Genomic DNA, 16,819 nt, shown 5'->3' on the forward strand with positions numbered 1-16,819 from the left:
TCATTGACACAGTTCAATTCTAAAACATTATTTTAAAAGACTTCTCAGATCTCAGCTTATAGTATGTGTCATGGGTTTTGAAGTCACAGATCAGAAAAACCTTCATGAAATAAACAATTCTTCTAATAAAAATTGTATGACTGTGGCAGTGGTTGCTTTTTTGCCTTTAAATATATTCTCCCTATTAGCAATAGTACAAAATAGAAGTGGAAAAAAAAAAACTATTCTCCTCTGTCTTCTATAATCATTCATTTAGCTGTTTTAGTTGGTACATGGTCATGCAAATACTTGTTTTAGTCTTTAGGTTTTTAAAAAAATAGCCATATGACAAAGTTCTGGCCAATGGAATGTGAACAGAAGTGTAAGAAGTGTGCACAATTTCTGAGTTATCTCTTCTCCTGTCCCCACCCACCTGAATCCTGCTGCTTGGAATGTGGTTATGCTGCTCAGCCATATTGGATTGTGCACCTGAGAGTAATACCTTAAGGACTGTGGGACACCAAGACACCTAGACCTGAAAGTGGACACCTAACAATCTTGTGGGGCAGAGTAGCCACACATACCAAGTCACACTTGCATGTGTGAGGAAAAAGAAACTATCTTGTTTGAATCAGTGTAAGTTTACTGCTATACACAACCAAAACCAATCCTCATATAGAGACTGAATATTTTCCTTATGAAAAGTCAATGTTTTCAATAGTAAAATATTGTCTCTGCCAGGTGCGGTGGCTCATGCCTGTAATCCTAGCACTTTGGGAGGCCATGGTGGGAGGGCTGCTTGAGCTCAGGGGTTCGAGACTAGCCTGGGCAACATAGTGAGACCTCCTCTCTACAAAAAGTCAAAAAATTAGCTAGGTGTGGTGGCATGCGCCTGTAGTGCCAGCTACTTGGGGGCTGAGGTGGGAGAATTGCTTCGGCTTAGAAGTTCAAGGCTGCAGTGAGCCATGATCTTGCCACAGAACTCTGGTCTAGGTGACAGAGCCAGACCTTGTCTCAAAAAAAAGAATAAAAAAAAAAAAAAAAAAAAAGAAAGAAAAAGAAAAGAAAAGAGAAAGAAAAAAGTAGTCTCTAGGACATTAAATAGGGCTGGGTAAGTATTATTCTGTTAAAACATTTTTTTAAAAATTGACATTTTGGGCTGGATGATATGAAGAAAAAATATTTTAAAAAGGGCTCAAAGTATATTAGAAAGTATTCTGCTGAGAAAATATCTCTGGGCATCTAAACTGTTGCCCTAAGTATACTTATGTGTAGGGTTGGCTGTTTTAAAAGACGTGTTCTGTCACACCAAACTACAGTATTACTCAAGTTGCCCCAGGACCAAGAACTCCTGCTTGTTGTGAGGACATGTGGAGTCAGGGGTTCAAAGTTCTGCTTTGAAAACCGCTCACGGGATCTCCACAAGCACTGGGCTTTGGTCAGCTATGTAAAAAGGCAGAATGGGCAATGTCAACAATTTAGCAATACAAACAATAGCAAACACTTAAATGTGCTTATTATATGCACTTTACATATACTGATCCTATCTATTATAACCCTATGAGGTAGGGTCTATAATTACACCCATTTTACAGATGAAAAAACAGGCAGAGGGAAATTCAGTAACTTTTTCAAAGTTCTCCAGGTAGTAAAGGAGCAGAGCCAGGATTTGAACACAGGCAATTTGGATCCAGAATCTAGGCTCTTAACTACAAGCTGTTCTGCATCCCAGTGAGAATAACAGTAATTCCATATCATATCTTTATCATGTTCTGAGTGTATCTTTTAAATTCATTAAATAAAAGCCAGGCACAGTGGCACAGGCCTGTAATCCCAGCACTTTGGGAGATTGAGGTGGGCGGATCACTTGAGGACAGGAGTTCAAGACCAGGCTGGCCAACATGGCGAAACCTCATCTCTACTAAAAATACAAAAATTAGCCAGATGTGGTGGCACATACCTGTAATGCCAGCTACTCGGGAGGCTGAGGCACAAGAATCACTTTAACCCGAGAGGCGGAGGTTGCAGTGAGTGGAGATTGCACTACTGCACTCCAGCCTGGGCAACAGAGTGAGACCCTGTCTCAAAAAATAATAAATAAAAATTTAAAAAATTCATTATATACAACAGTCTTATGAGGTGGGTACTATTATAATTTTACAGATGAAGAAACTGAGACAAAGGGAGAGTATGTAACCTGCTCAAACTGGGGTTTAAACCCACAGCTTGGCAGAGTTGACACCATTACTGCCATGCTGTACTGTCTCATGAAGCAGCAGTTGCTTCCCTCAGTGATGGAGATGCTCTCCAAGGAAGGGATTTCTGCAAATTGTCCTCTGTATATTTCCATATTCCAGGCTCTTCATTTGCCTTTCTTCCATCTCCTAACCCATAACATCTCTAGTCCTAACCACTCAGCATCTTCCCTTTCTCTGATTTTGCAACCTATCTGATTGTCTCTCACCTAGCTATCTCCTCTAGCTCACTACAGCTTTCAGCAGCTAAGTTTTGCTCATGTTGGAGGACTATTAGTCTCCCTATAGTTCCTTCTTAATACAGCCAGAGTGAGGCTTTTAGCAATAAAAGTTTTTAAAGAATCCTGTGGTCAACATTTTCAGTGGCTTCCCCGCTAAGAAAGAAATCCAAGCCTTAGCATGGCCTAGTCTTGCCCCACTGCCACCCCTGACCTCAGCTCCAACCCACTCATTTTGTTCAATCCTTGCTGGTGGCGGTGCTGTTTCTGACTAGGGAAGCAGGGCCTTTGCTCTGCTCTCTGCCCACATATGTGGGGAGGAGAGCCACTCTCCACATCTTGCCATCCTGCTTCCTTACTTAGTATCTCTGTTCAAAGATGACTTCAGGGTCTTCCTTGACCCTATGCAAAACAGCATTATACTCTGCTCACATCACTCTCTCTACTATTTTTTTCTCACAACACTCATCATCATTTGTCATAAAACATTTGCTAATTGCCTGCTCTCACAAGAAAATAAGCTCAATGAAAGCAGAACCTATGTTTTTTTTAATTGATTCTTGCACCCAGAACTACTGGCACATTTGAAAACACTCAGTGTGTCGAATGGATGAACAAAGCAGTCAGTCAATCTGCTTTCTAAAAATCTTCCTTGGCCAGTCTTTTGCTTAGCATCTCTTTTAGTTCACAGCTTTTTGTTATCTCTGCATTTTCTCAATGCCATGTGATCTGCCTTCTGTCCCTGCCAATTCCCAGGTATATCTAGGGGTAAGGTTCAAGTTCCTAATTGCTGGATCCAATGGACAGGTTTTGGTCTTTATTTTACTTGTGTTGGCCATTCCCTCCTTCTTCAGTTATATCCTTGACATAATTATCTTTCCTGGTTCTCCTCCTCCAGCTTTGATTGTTCTTTCCTGGCCTTCAGCCCTAATAAGGGTGTGTTCCCTGGGACTCATCCTTGGCCCTTTCTTACTCTGGCACACAGTGGTTCCTTTGGTAATCTCAACCACTGTGATAGGTATTCTTGTGTGTGGTCTTTTAATACTTCTGGACTTCTTTAGATGTCTAGAAGTGGAATTACTGGGCAAAGGAGACAAACATTTTTATGACTTTCTGAAAGGGCTGCACAATTTACAGTGCTCCTAAAAATGATCAGTTGCTCGCTTTCCATCCCAAGAATGACAGACTACGAATAGGCAAATAGGTAAAAACAACGGAGCAGAGAATTCCAGAGGTCCAATTAAGAGGCAGGGAAGAGACAAAGTTAGCCTGAGCAGAAGCTTCAAGAGTGGAGGTATAAGAAAGGCTGCAACGGTTGTAGGCCTTGAATATTTGATCAGTAGTGAGCCACCCAAACACACTGAAGGATTCCAGCTGTTAAAGCACAGGATTCGAGGGGAGGGGCTGGAGCCAACTGGAAACATGAACACCCACCACGTGATGGATCACTCCTGCCCTTCTCAGGAAGCTACATTTGGGCAGAAAATTATCAAGAATGAGAACTTTGTGAATCATGTATGCTAAGTCTTGCAATCAATAAACTGCCTGATAAATGAAACTAAAAATGCCTGATGGGTCCTGTAGTTTCCCATAACACAAGACAAGAGGCCTGGGAAGTCCTGCTTACTTCCCAAGTTTCCTGTAAGACAGTAAAATAAACATTGATGAATGGAAAGCACCCTTCTCTATTGGGTGACTGATAAATAATATTGTTCTCCTAAGCCCATTGGACCAGTATTCCTCCTGTCTGCATCAAAGACCAGCCTTCCCCCAAAAAGAAAACCCATCTTTTCCCCTTGGGTTGGCCTGAGGATCAGCAGAGCCAGCTATCAGGTAGTGTAGACTGGGCTCTAATCTGGGATGACAGCAATAAAAATCTGTACTGAATGTCTATTTGTGACCTGTGAGACCAAGGCTCTTTTGTGCTGCAGGTTTGGTCTCAAGGGGTGATACATCCCATTAATCTGACCTCCCACCCTTAGGTATGAATTCCTGTTTTTAAACTTATGTCTTAATTCAAGTTCCCAAGCCAAATTCCCATCCCCAGATTACTTCCCTGGGTAGATTTTCTCAAAGGGGAATTATTGGATTAAGGGTATGAACTCTCCAGTTTCCTAACTATGGCCAATTTCCATCCAAAACAGCTGTACTGGCTTACACTCACCTTAGCCTTAGATAAGCAATCAAACTTTGTGTACTCTTGCCTGCACTGGTACATACACACATGCTACTTGATAAACACAATGGCACTCTATACTCCATTGCACAGCAGTGCTAAAGACCAACAACTAGACCAACAGCCAGACCACAGTAGTTCTGGATGTCAACTTAAGCAGAGTTGATAAAGATTATATACTAAGTGACTTAATCTCTCTGAGCCTCAGTGTCCTAATCTATGAAATAGGTATAACAAAATGCTTCTTTCATAGACTCAGTTAAGTGAACGAGTATATGTAAAAGCTCAGAACAGCCTTACACCTACAAAGGACTTTTTTTTTTTTTTTTTTCTTTCTGAGACAGAGTCTCACACTGTCACCCAGGCTGAAATGCAATGGTGCAATCTCGGCTCACTGTAACCTCTGCCTCCCAGGTTCAAGTGCTTCTCCTGCTTCCAGCCTCCTGAGTAGTTGATTACAGGCATGCGCCACCATGTCCGGCTCATTTTTGTATATTTTCAGTAGAGACAGGGTTTCACCATGTTGGCCAGGCTGGTCTCAAACTCCTGGTCTCAAGTGATCCACCCGCCTCGGCCTCCCAAAGTGCTAGGATTACATGTGTGAGCCACTGTGCCTGGATTCATTTGAATTCTTTAGTTACTACTAAAGATGATTTTTTTTTCCATTGATCATTAGTATTTCTTCTTTGGTGAACTATTTTTATCATATTCTTTCCTTTTTCCTATTTGGCTATACCTATTTTTTATTAATATGTATTCTATGTGTGTGTGTTATTTATATATACACACACACACACACACACTTTGGGAGGCCCACTTTGGCCTCCCAAAGTATTGGGATTACAGACACGTGCCACTGCACTCGCCTAAAATTAGCTTATATATATATTATATATATATTTTATATATATGTATGTGTGTATATGTTTGCGTGTATATATACATATCTTAATATACAGAGAGATGTCTCACTATGTTGCCCAGGCTAGTCTTTAACTCCTGGGCTCAAGTGATCCTCTTGCCTCGGCCTCCCAAACTGCTGGGATTACAGATGTGAACCACCTCTGAAATATGTATATTCTTGGCTGAGTCACGCCTGTAATCCCAGCACTTTGAGGCGGAGGACAGAAGATCACTTGCCCCTTCTCTAAGTAGGTATTTGGTGCTGGTAAAATTGGCTTATTAAATAGTCCATCTTTTCTTGACTCTTTTGAAATGCTACTCTACCACGTATTTAAACACCTGTCAGTTATTAGGCTTACTGTCCTATTCTCTTTGTGTCTTCTGGGCCAGTATCAAATCAGTTTAATTTACTGTAACTTTGTAAGTCTAAGTGAACTCCCATGTTTTCATTTCTATTTCTGGTCCACACAAAATGTAAATTCTGGCCACGATGAATTTTAAGGTCTGCACATCAGTACAGCTGTAAAATATTAGCTCCTGATGACAATTACTATAAACACCAAGCAAATGAGCATAGCTATCCCTGCACTTACCTTAGAAGACCGCTTGCTAGGCTTCTTGGGATCTCCCCCTGAATCCTCCCCTTCTACTTCGGTGTCTCTGTCTTCTTCTGGCCCTTGAAGCTTCCCTTCAATATGTAATTAAAAGGAAGTGAAGTTCATTTCAGTTTCTACCTTGATACGGTTTGGATGTTTGGATCTCTCATGGTTTAGCACTATCCCCTTGCTCAGTTACTTCAAGTGAGATTTGTTTTCAAGTCTCCCACCTCACTCCCTTGCTTCTTCTCTCAGGCCTGCTCTCTCGTCTTTGGCTACGAGTAAAAGCTCCTTGAGGCCTCACCAGAAGCCAGTGTCATGCAGCCTGCCATGAGACAATTAAACCTCTTTTCTTTGTAAATTACCTAACCTCAGGTATTTATAGCAACACCAAGAACAGACTAACACTACTAACCTTCTTAGGACAAAAATGACCAGATATGCAGATTTCATATTTTGTGGCTTACACAGCCACTAAGCTAGCTGGCAGTGACAGTGTGGTGTGCTTAATGCTTCCATTTAGTGTTCTTAAAAGTTAAAGAAACCTGACTCCCTAGACAGCCTGAGTGGGGGGCAGTGGGGGGGGCTACTTGCTATTTCCTTCCCTACGGTCCCAGTCAGAGGCACGGTAACTCAGTACTTGTTTATCCAGAGCACAGGACAGCTGCCAAGGGACTAAGGCTCAAGAAAGACAGGCAGGGTACCTAACTGGGGAAGGCTCCAACAGAGCAAGGTTTATCTCTCAAGGTCAATCACACACAATTTTTATTTCAAAACCAACTTTAGGCTGGGTGTGGTGGCTCACGCCTGTAATCTCAGCCCTTTGGAGGTGGAGGCGGGATCACTCAAGGTCAGGAGTTTGAGATCAGCCTGGCCAACATAGTGAAATCCCATCTCTATTAAAATACAAAAATTAGCCAGGCATGGTGGCAGACGCCTGAAGCAGGAGAATTGCTTGAACCCCGGAGGTGGAGGCTGCAGTGAGCTGAAATCACGCCACTGCACTACAGCCTGGGCAACAGAGCAAGACTCCATCTCAAAACAAAAACAATTTTTTTTTTTTTGAAGGGTCTCACTTCACTCTGTTGCCCAGGCTGGAGTGCAGTGGCGTGACCTCTGCTCACTGCACCATCAACCATACTGGGCTCAAGCGATCCTCCCATCTCAGCCTTCTGAGTAGCTGGGACTTAAATTTTTTTTCAATGTTGTACAGACGGGGTTTCACCATGTTGGCCAGGCTGGTCTCAAGCTCCTGGGCCCAAGTGACCCACCCACTTTGGCCTCCCAAAGTGTTGGGATTACAGACATGAGCTACTGCACTGGCCTAAAATTATCTTTTGTATTAGATAAAAAGCTATTTTGAGCCAGAGCTTATCAGAAAACAAAACTTTTTCTAATCTCACCTTTCTCTCCTATTTGTCTGCCTAAAATCAGTTTAATCTTTGCTTCAAGTTACATCTGCCCCAGAACAAATACCACAGAAAGAACTTGCATTAACTTTAACAATGTAGTCAGTTTCATACAACTACATCTACATACCATATCAACAATAAATGGGACACAGTGAGTGCTTATGCTAAAATTAGACTAGGAATACAAGCTAGAAACACAGAAAACCTTTTGGATTGGTGATACTTCAAACAGGACTTTACTTCTTAGTAACAGCAAGAAATCAGCTTTATGTTTTCAGTGAGAGACTGCATGGATGATAATGCAGGATTTCTTTTCTGAAACTTTAGACAGCAGAATTCCAGATGGGCTAGTCACATCCATGAAAGGCAGCAAGTGTGGCAGAACAAAGATCTAAGCTGACTGCGGAGGCCACTGATGAAAGCTGTGAAGTATCTTTCCTGGAAGGCAAGAATAAATTCATCTGGCTTAGTACCGTGGTGTCTCCATACACTGTGACCTGGTCACTGCTAGCACACAAGAGCCACACTCACTCTGAAGAGATATTTTTTTTCTCCATGGAATTTTGTAGAATAAGCAAACAGAGTTTCGAAGCGTGTCTGTGAGTTATGATAAACGAGAAGAATCTTGAAATTATTTTAGTTCAAGAAAACATCCCATAAAGGCCTATTTCCCGTAAGTCACATTTTGTTGGCTTCTGGAAAAGCAGAAGACTCCTAGGCTAACATTAAGGAAGTCCTCTTCCTAAATATGTATTCTCATAGTCACTGGTTAGGAAAGGGATTCCTTTTTAAAAATGCTGAATGCAAATTCAAATAATTTTGAAAACGATTTGGGACAGGTATAGTTGTCCTCTGCTTACAGTCTTCTCTCTTATTTCAGCCAATACCTACTTGCTAACTGGATTTATTTCAGCCAATACCTACTTGCTAACTGGATAGTGAAATGATGTGAGCATGTATGAGTTTACAGCCTGATGTAGTTATGTAATCAACAGCTGATTTACTTTACTCATTATATTTTGGTTAAAGATGCTCTTGTTGCATGTTTGCATTCTTCCTTGTCAGCGATGTCTGGGCATCAAAGGAGGAGGCAGGAAATGTGCTTCACTAAAGACCACTGGGAATGAAGAGTGGCCATCAGTCTAGATTGCAGAGGGAAAAAATCTGCATGTCAGTTTATATATTTAAATTATGTGACAGCAGGTCACAGAGAGAACAATGGACCATGAAACCAAAGATTTGATTTTCATCTGTTAACTTACTGATCTGGGCAAGTTCCTTTTTTTTTTAAAACAGGGTCTCACTCTGTCCCCGAGGCTGGAGTGTGCAGTGGTGTGATCCCAGCTCACTGCAGCCTCAACCTCCTGGACTTGGGTGATCCTACCACTTCAGTCTCCCAAGTAGCTGGGACTATAGGCATACACCTGGCTAAGTTTTGTATTTTTGGTACAGACAGCGTTTCACCATGTTACCCAGGCTGGTCTTGAACTCCTGGGCTCAAGTGATCATGCACCTCAGCCTCCCAAATTACTGGAATAACAGGTGTGAGCCACTGCACCCAGCTCCTTTTCTGATGTCTGCATATAGAATGGGTAAAATGTGGATAATACTTATCAAACAGCCCAAAAGTTGTTTAAACAACAAAATAAAAATGGCTATGAAGCACGTCACATACTGAAACATACTTAAAAAAAAAAATAAGGCAATATAAAAGAAACAAGCCACAGACCTTAAATATAAACACCTCCTCAAACATCAGAAGGGACAAAAATTTGTAAAGGAGGGTAACTTATAAAAGTACAATTTCCCAGTTTATATGAAAATGGTTTAATAATAGTGAAACTTAGAAGCTGATAAAATTTATTGGCTACGACTACATTTTTTCTCCAATCACAGCAAATATTATGCAGACACTTATCAATGCAAAGCTTTTCATCCTTTATCATGTACTCTCAACCTATGCACTACTAAATAGGCAACATGATACAATCAAAGGTTTCTTTGGCAGACGTAATTAATTGTATGTACCGAAACGTTACACTTAACTGCATATTATCCCTTAAACTTACCTGACTAAAGGCATCTGATCAAAAGACAGAAAGTGAACAATTTTAATAAGTAGTTGCGTTTATCAGTAACAGTCTACAAGGTAACAAAAGTGTAAAGAGACATCTTTTGAAAATTTATATAAAACAAACCTTCCATGTTACTAAACCAACAAATATAATCACCTGGGTATACTTTTATTAGGGAAAAATGATGATATTGATGATAATAAAAAGAGAAAGGGAAAATGAAAATGCATCTCAGACCAGAATACCATAACAAAAGTTTTGTGGAAGCTGCATTTTATTTGAAAATCCACCCATTTTGCTAACATACATTTTAATATTGTAAACAAAAATAGAATCTGCAGAGACAATGCAACAAGAATGCTTAAACTCATGTACAGAATTGCTTTCCTACAATGAACTGTCCTTCTTAAGGCCCCTCTCAACCCAAATGTTAAAGATGTATTTACACAAAGCACCGATCAACAGTGCAGTTTAATTCTTCGTTTACTAAACTCTTGGCTAGACATTAACTTTAAAGATACTATTGTCCCTTATCTAAAAGGTACATGATCATAACATGGCACGAGCCAAATAAAAGGTTCAAGGACTTTGGCCCCCTTCCCCCACCCTTGCAACACCTTCTAGAGTTTTAGTGAAAAGAAGGAAAGTCTTGAAGTGAAAGCAATTCCTCACATTCATTTTGGAAAGGCCCTAATGTCAAATGGAAAATAATGACATGCCAAGCACAAAGCAGTAAAGATCCTTCCCAATGCACTAATGCTGAATTTAAAATGTAGTGCTTTTCCTAGTCAGTGAACTGTTCCCTGGCAAAATCCTAGGCACAGAATTGACTATAAGGATTAATGCATTTATAATGCTTCCCTAAATCCCATAGAGGCCGAGAATTCTTAAGAGATTCAGACCTATGGACTTGCCTTAAAATATTTAGTGCTCTGTATGTCAGCTGAGAAAAGCATTCTGAATCAGATTCATTCTTGTGGATAAAAATCAAACATACTGTGCACATCCATACTCATTTTCATAAGGAGGTCTGATACAATATTAATGTTATGTAAAATTGATAATCATAAATAAATACAAATACTTAAGGAATGTCTACTGCAAACTGAGTATAATTTTTTTTTAAAAAAAGAAAAGTTAATTTCAGTTACTGTTTCTGTATTTGTGAGGACTGGAGAAAAGAAAGATAATGCATAATTAGGAATTTTAATTTTGATCCCCCAAAAGAGTCCTGTTGAAATACAGTAAAGGACACAGTTCTTCTCTCCAGGCAGCTTTTCCAAATACAAATTTCACACTTTCCAAATAAGGGCTTTTCTTGATAGGTTACTGATTATGGGTATTAACAGGAGTTGAAAGAACTGAAGGGTTAGTCACCAAAAAGACAGATCTTAGTCTTAAATCATAGCAATTCTTGGCTTTATAAACTGTATTGATACGTTCTCCTATAAACTAGTCCCAATTTCCTTCATGGGCCTTCACTGAGTTACTTGTAGCATTCTAGTGGAAGAAGAGAGTTTAAGAGATTTAAGAGACAGCAGTTTGGATTTTGCTGGAAGTAAGGATTTTGCTGCTTGAGCACTTGTCTTTTTGGAGTAATTCCATTTTCTTCCATCAAGTTACATAAACTGTATCTGGAAAAAAAAAAAGTGGGTATGTTAATTCATTGTATTGTAGGATGTCTTCTCATAAGTAAAAATGCTTTGTGGTCTTTACCATTTAACTGGCCCAGAAGTGTTCACAACATGCTAATCACAAACCCTGTTTATAAAACAAAGTCAGTATTACAAACTTATGTGCCAGAGAGCCCAATATTTGACACATACAGGGACTTCCAAATAATGATTTTTGTTGTTGTTGTTTTTGAGACAGGGTCTTGCTCCGCTGTCTAGGCTGGACTGCAGTGGCGTGATCAAAGCTCACTGGCTGGGCACCGTAGCTCACACCTGTAATCCCAGCACTCTGAGAGGCTGAGGCAGGCGGATCACCTGAGGTGAGTTCGAGAGTTCGAGACTGGCCTGGCCAATATGGTGAAACCCCGTCTCTACTAAAAATACAAAACTTAGCCAGGTGTGGTGGCGGGTGCCTGTAATCCTAGCTACTTGGGAGGCTGAGACAGGAGAATTGCTTGAACCCGGGAGGCAGAGGTTGCAGTAGGCTGAGATCGTGGCACTGCACTCCAGCCTGGGCGACAAGAGCGAAACTCCATCTTGGAAAAAAAGAAAAGCTCACTGGACCTCCTGGGCTCAACCAACCCTCCTGCCTCAGCCTCCGGAATAGCTAAGACTGCAGTCGCCACCACAGCTGGCTAATTTTTTGGGAGGGGTAGAGACTAGGGTCTCACCATATTGCCCAGGCTGATCTTGAACTACTAGCCCCAACTGATCCTCCTGCATCAGCCTCCCAGGGTGCTGGGATTACAGGCATAAGCAACCACATCTGGGCCAAATACTTAACTGCTAAAAATCGAGGAATAGCATGTGGAGGAGGAGAAGAAAGATCAATGACCTATTTTTTCATGACAAGTTCAGAAAAATCTCTCCATAAGCACAAATACCACACGCAAAATTTCATTTGGGAAGCAAAATTTGAAGTATTATTTCCAAATGATATACAATTAGAGATAATAAAGGGAACAGTAATATTATACTAAGTCATTTTTATTAACATAAATAAAATCTGAAAGAACCATAAAAAATATTTTCAATAGGGTACCACTGTTTATTCAAAGATATTTCACTCACGATTTCCCTTAAACTCCCCATCCAAAGATCTATTACTGAAGTAGACGTGCTAATAAACTTGCCAAATCAGAAGACTATAATCTCCCAAAGATCTAGAACGTCTATCTAAACTGGGGGCTAGAGCACCAAGAAGAACAAATTGCACTGTCTTCCAGCAAACAGAGGCAGTGTGGATCATATGCAGAATCCTTCTAATCAACAGGGCTTAAGTATTCACTTGCCCTTAATTAAAAAGCAAACTTTATCCGATCTCATCCATTTACTGTGAGCAGTGGGTGAGATTACTTTAATTATGTTAAAGATATTTTCCAAAAGTTGTTTTTCCTTATGTCCTATCTTTTCATTCTGCACCTAAAGAACAGAGGAAGAGGAGGAAGAGGAGAGGGAACCTAGAGTCCTTTAAAGAAATGAAAGAGAAGCGTGAACTGTGTTTAATGTTTGGTAATTGTTTTTAAGTATTTAAGTCCCCATCTCCCACAACAAGCAGCAATACCTAAAGTGATTTATAAGAAATCCTCCAAAGAGAGCTCTGCAAAAGGGTCCTTTCCTGAAGCTCTGTGAGGACTGTGACTGGAGGGGCTGGATGCTGCCGACAGCTGGGGGAAAAGAAGACAGAGAGAGGGAAAGAAAAAAAGATCTCAGAATGACAGAACATGAAAACAGAAAATGTATGAAAGAAGAAGTGGTTTTTGTTTTGTCATCTTTAATAAATATAAGGGCAGTCTTTGTAGAAAATGGATTAAGACAAAAGTTTCAGTAGCATGTCAAGTTAAAAGGTATGCAATGGCATGTGTTTTTCAGAAAACAAACTCTTGCTTCTGAAATTTCAAAGGAATAATGTCTTTTACCCAAAAGGTCGATATAAGCTGATCCATGGTTAAGGATTTTAATGTGTGTATGGGGGGGCGGTGGGGAGGATAGGGGAGGGAATACATTAATTGCATTTTTGTTTAAAATTGAGAGAACATGTTTCCTGTGCCCAGGCTATCTGTCCAAAACTGTGCAACTCTGACCTCAGTCCAGAGCCAACACATGTAGCTGCAATATTTTTTCCTTTCTTTCTTTGTAAGGGTCGAAAAGTCCTGTCCTAGGTTCACACACTTTTTACATGAAGTTGTCTCCTGCTCGTTCATCTGGACAAACTGCAGCTGACACACACACTGTGGGAGGTGAAAGGGACCTTAGAGGTCACCTACTGTAACTGTCAACATACTGCCCTGAATATGGGGAATACTTAAGATCTTGGATCCTGCTCCCTGTTTGGACATATTTAACTTGATTCTTAAAATCTGTCCTATTGTTTAATTCGAATATACTGTAAGGCAAGTAAACCACTGAACTCAGTATGTACCTTTATTCTCCCAAAGATAGACTATTCTTGAACAAGATACTAATTTTCATACATGTATCCTTCATTAAGCTGACATGAGTGTTTCAAACCCAACATGAACCATTTTACTTTCGAACAAGCTTTTAATTCTTTTTCTCCCTCTGTATAAGATTGCAAACCATGTAAGCACAGGACTATTACAAAATCAGCTATTCTTTTAGGGATGTCCAACTGAGCAATAAAAGTTGACTAACTGGAAATAGTTTCAATTCATACTTCAACATTCAAATCCTATAGAAGATTTCTTTGCTGGTGCCAAGTGAATTCATTTCTTTCTACCTACCTACCTATCTATCTATCTATCTATCTATCTATCTATCTATCTATCTATCTATCTATCTATTTATTTATTTATTTATTTATTTATTTATTTATTTTGGAAACGCACTATAGAGAATGAACAGCCAATGAGCTTCAGCAAATATTACATCACTAGTATATGCAATTTGTTCTGGACGCCAAGATCAATTTATAGGCATCAGTTATACTCAGGGTTGAGTAATTTCCTAATGCATATCTTGTTCCCAAAAACAAATGTTCAAAGACAATGGGAAGAGACAAATGGAAGCATGATGGAATCACACAGGCAGCTACAGATGGGAGGACAGAGCAGCATGCCTGGGCTTGAGGTTTCAAATATCATCCACACACAGACAAATTAAGGTGTAACAACTGGAAAGATTCCCCCTCCTCCCTCTTCAGCGCTACCATGGATGGCCAATCAAAAGCAGAATGATTTCAAGTAAAGTGATCATCAGTTACTAAGCTGGAGGGAGTCCAACATCCACACTTATCTCCAAGATTAACTTCATTTCTCTCTGAAGCAGATTTTCTTTCACCTGAAGTTAAAACAACAGCAACAGCAAATCCTACTTATTGCAGATAGACTGCATCTAAAATCAGAAGTTTCCTATGACAGCCCCACACTGAATTACCTTCTTAAATCACATGTTTTCATGAGGGTAGCAGTCTGAAAACCTGACAGACCCACAATAAAATGCCCCTGAAGAATACAGAAGAGAAAAATCCATCCTCGATATGTGAGCATACTGCTAGACAAGCCCTAGAGGCTTATAAACAATGTTGAAAAGGATCACTTTTCCTTGGGAAAAAGAGTTGGTTTTTTATTAGAACTTCTAGTAGTCTCTTAAATTGGTAAAACACATACATACATGTCTTATGTCTATAAAAATGTAGCCAAACTAAAACATGACAGAGACCACCAATAAGAAAACAAGACAACATCCTTGGAATAAGTTTCTTATCATCAATATCCGTATCAAGCAGATGAAATCGTAGCCAGGGCTAGCTTGGCTGACTGCACAGCTCCAAGGAGTGGGACACCCAGCAGCCCCTGACCATCCTACCCCTTCCTGGTATCTTTTCCAAAGCACAGACACACCTTGCACTGGTGACAAAGTAGTCACCCCAGAGAGTAAATAAGAGAAGGAAGGGAAATGTGCTTCAGTAGCCCAGTTACTGCTCAGGAAAATCAAGAACAAAATAGCATGAAGAGGCAATGGGATCTTGGTGGGTGAGAAGTAGGAGAATTTTAAAACTATAAGAGCTGACTCGACTCTACTTATTCCTGTGAGTAAATTAAAGAACACGATGTAGGGTTGCTAAAGAACATAAAAAGTCAAGGTTAAAGTACACAAACCAGCAAGAAAAAGACGGCTATTCACATAAATCACAAAATCATCAAATTTTACAAGAGAGCATATGTTATTTGTCGTTCTGGACACCAAGACAAATCATAATTGATCTTTCCAGTCAAGCCCTACTACTATGTCACCAGGTATCTATCACAAATAAAACTAAAACAAAACACAAACAAAAAGAGCCTTTACCTATTTATTTCAAATAACATTCTCTATCCCAAAATTCCCACAGAGCCAAAAAATAACTGGTATAGCTACCAGTTCGTTCAAATCAAAATGACCTATGTCACAACTGAAGATGTCTTAAACAAAATGGTCAATCGTAATGGTCCAATACAGACAAAGTCTTTTCTCATGTATAGAAAAATGAAACACTGAGAAGAGCAGCGTATAAATAAAAATACTAAAATCTGCAAGTGGTTGATGATAGTATCTCTTAAATTCCTTCTCCCCTCCTGCACTACTCTAATCAATCTTTACGAAAAAATACGGTAAAATGTTACCAAAATCTTTGCATTATATCCAGAGCAATGATTTTTTTGGTTATAGAGTGTGTTTCATATAATCTATCTATCAACATTGTCTTGTTCTGTCACCCAGGCTGAAGTGCAGTGGCGCAGTCACAGGTCACTGCAACCTCAACCTCCTGGGCTCAACTGATTCTCCCATCTCAGCCTCCCAAGTAGCTGGGATTACAGGCATGCACTACCACACCTGGCTTTTTTTTTTAAGTTAAGGTCTTGCAATGTTGTACAGGATGGGTCAGACTGACTTTAATAAAGGACAAACACACCTAGCTTAAAGAAGGTTTAAAAAAAAAAAGTCTATTGACAGACTATCATAAAATAAAAATGGTTACTCCTTCGTTATACTCCTGTTTAACACTAAACAAAGAAAATTTCAGGTTAGAACAAGAAAACACCAACAATCTTAGAAAGTCAGCCTAGTGGAATTAAAAGCTTATGAAAGACTAAATGGTTGGATATTTAGGAAAAAACTTGTGACATATCATTTGGCTGTACTTAAAATTCTTAGAGAACCAACTTTGCCACATCTTTACATTTTAATTTTTCAGTCACCCAAAAGCCTGGGTAGAAACTTAACAATGCTGTAGAGATTCATTTTGTCTCGTTGGCAAAATCAACATCTTAAGAGAAAAACAGATTGTACTCCCTTTGCCTGGAACAACAGTGCCAGGTTTTGTAGAAAGATGGAACTGAATCTAATCCTAACTCTCTTATAAAATGGGATTTAGAATACCAGGCCCAATACCTGTATTCCTGCTTATGGCTGTCTTGAGAATTAAATGAACATAAGCACTCAGCATGCTGCCTGCCATATATTAAGCAGCTCAAATATTCTTAGTTCCATCTTCCCTACTACCTACCATCAAATGTTCATCTACAGTTA

The 16,819-nt window shown here is 39.8% G+C and overlaps 1 protein-coding gene across 1 annotated transcript in view; it reads right to left on the reverse strand.

Annotated features, from left to right (window-relative positions):
* Positions 1-9,856: 9,856 nt before the first annotated feature.
* The window catches only part of PICALM (phosphatidylinositol binding clathrin assembly protein), a 116,927-nt gene continuing 109,964 nt past the window's right edge, over positions 9,857-16,819 (reverse strand). The window contains 2 exon segments of the mRNA XM_017850872.1: positions 9,857-11,248; positions 12,852-12,954. Of these exon segments, the coding sequence (XP_017706361.1) occupies positions 12,862-12,954 (93 nt within the window). The 3' untranslated portion in view covers positions 9,857-11,248; positions 12,852-12,861.

This window comes from Rhinopithecus bieti, unplaced genomic scaffold, assembly GCF_001698545.2.
Source record: "Rhinopithecus bieti isolate Rb0 unplaced genomic scaffold, ASM169854v2 scaffold_30846, whole genome shotgun sequence".
In the NCBI taxonomy this organism is placed as follows: Eukaryota; Metazoa; Chordata; class Mammalia; order Primates; family Cercopithecidae; genus Rhinopithecus; species Rhinopithecus bieti.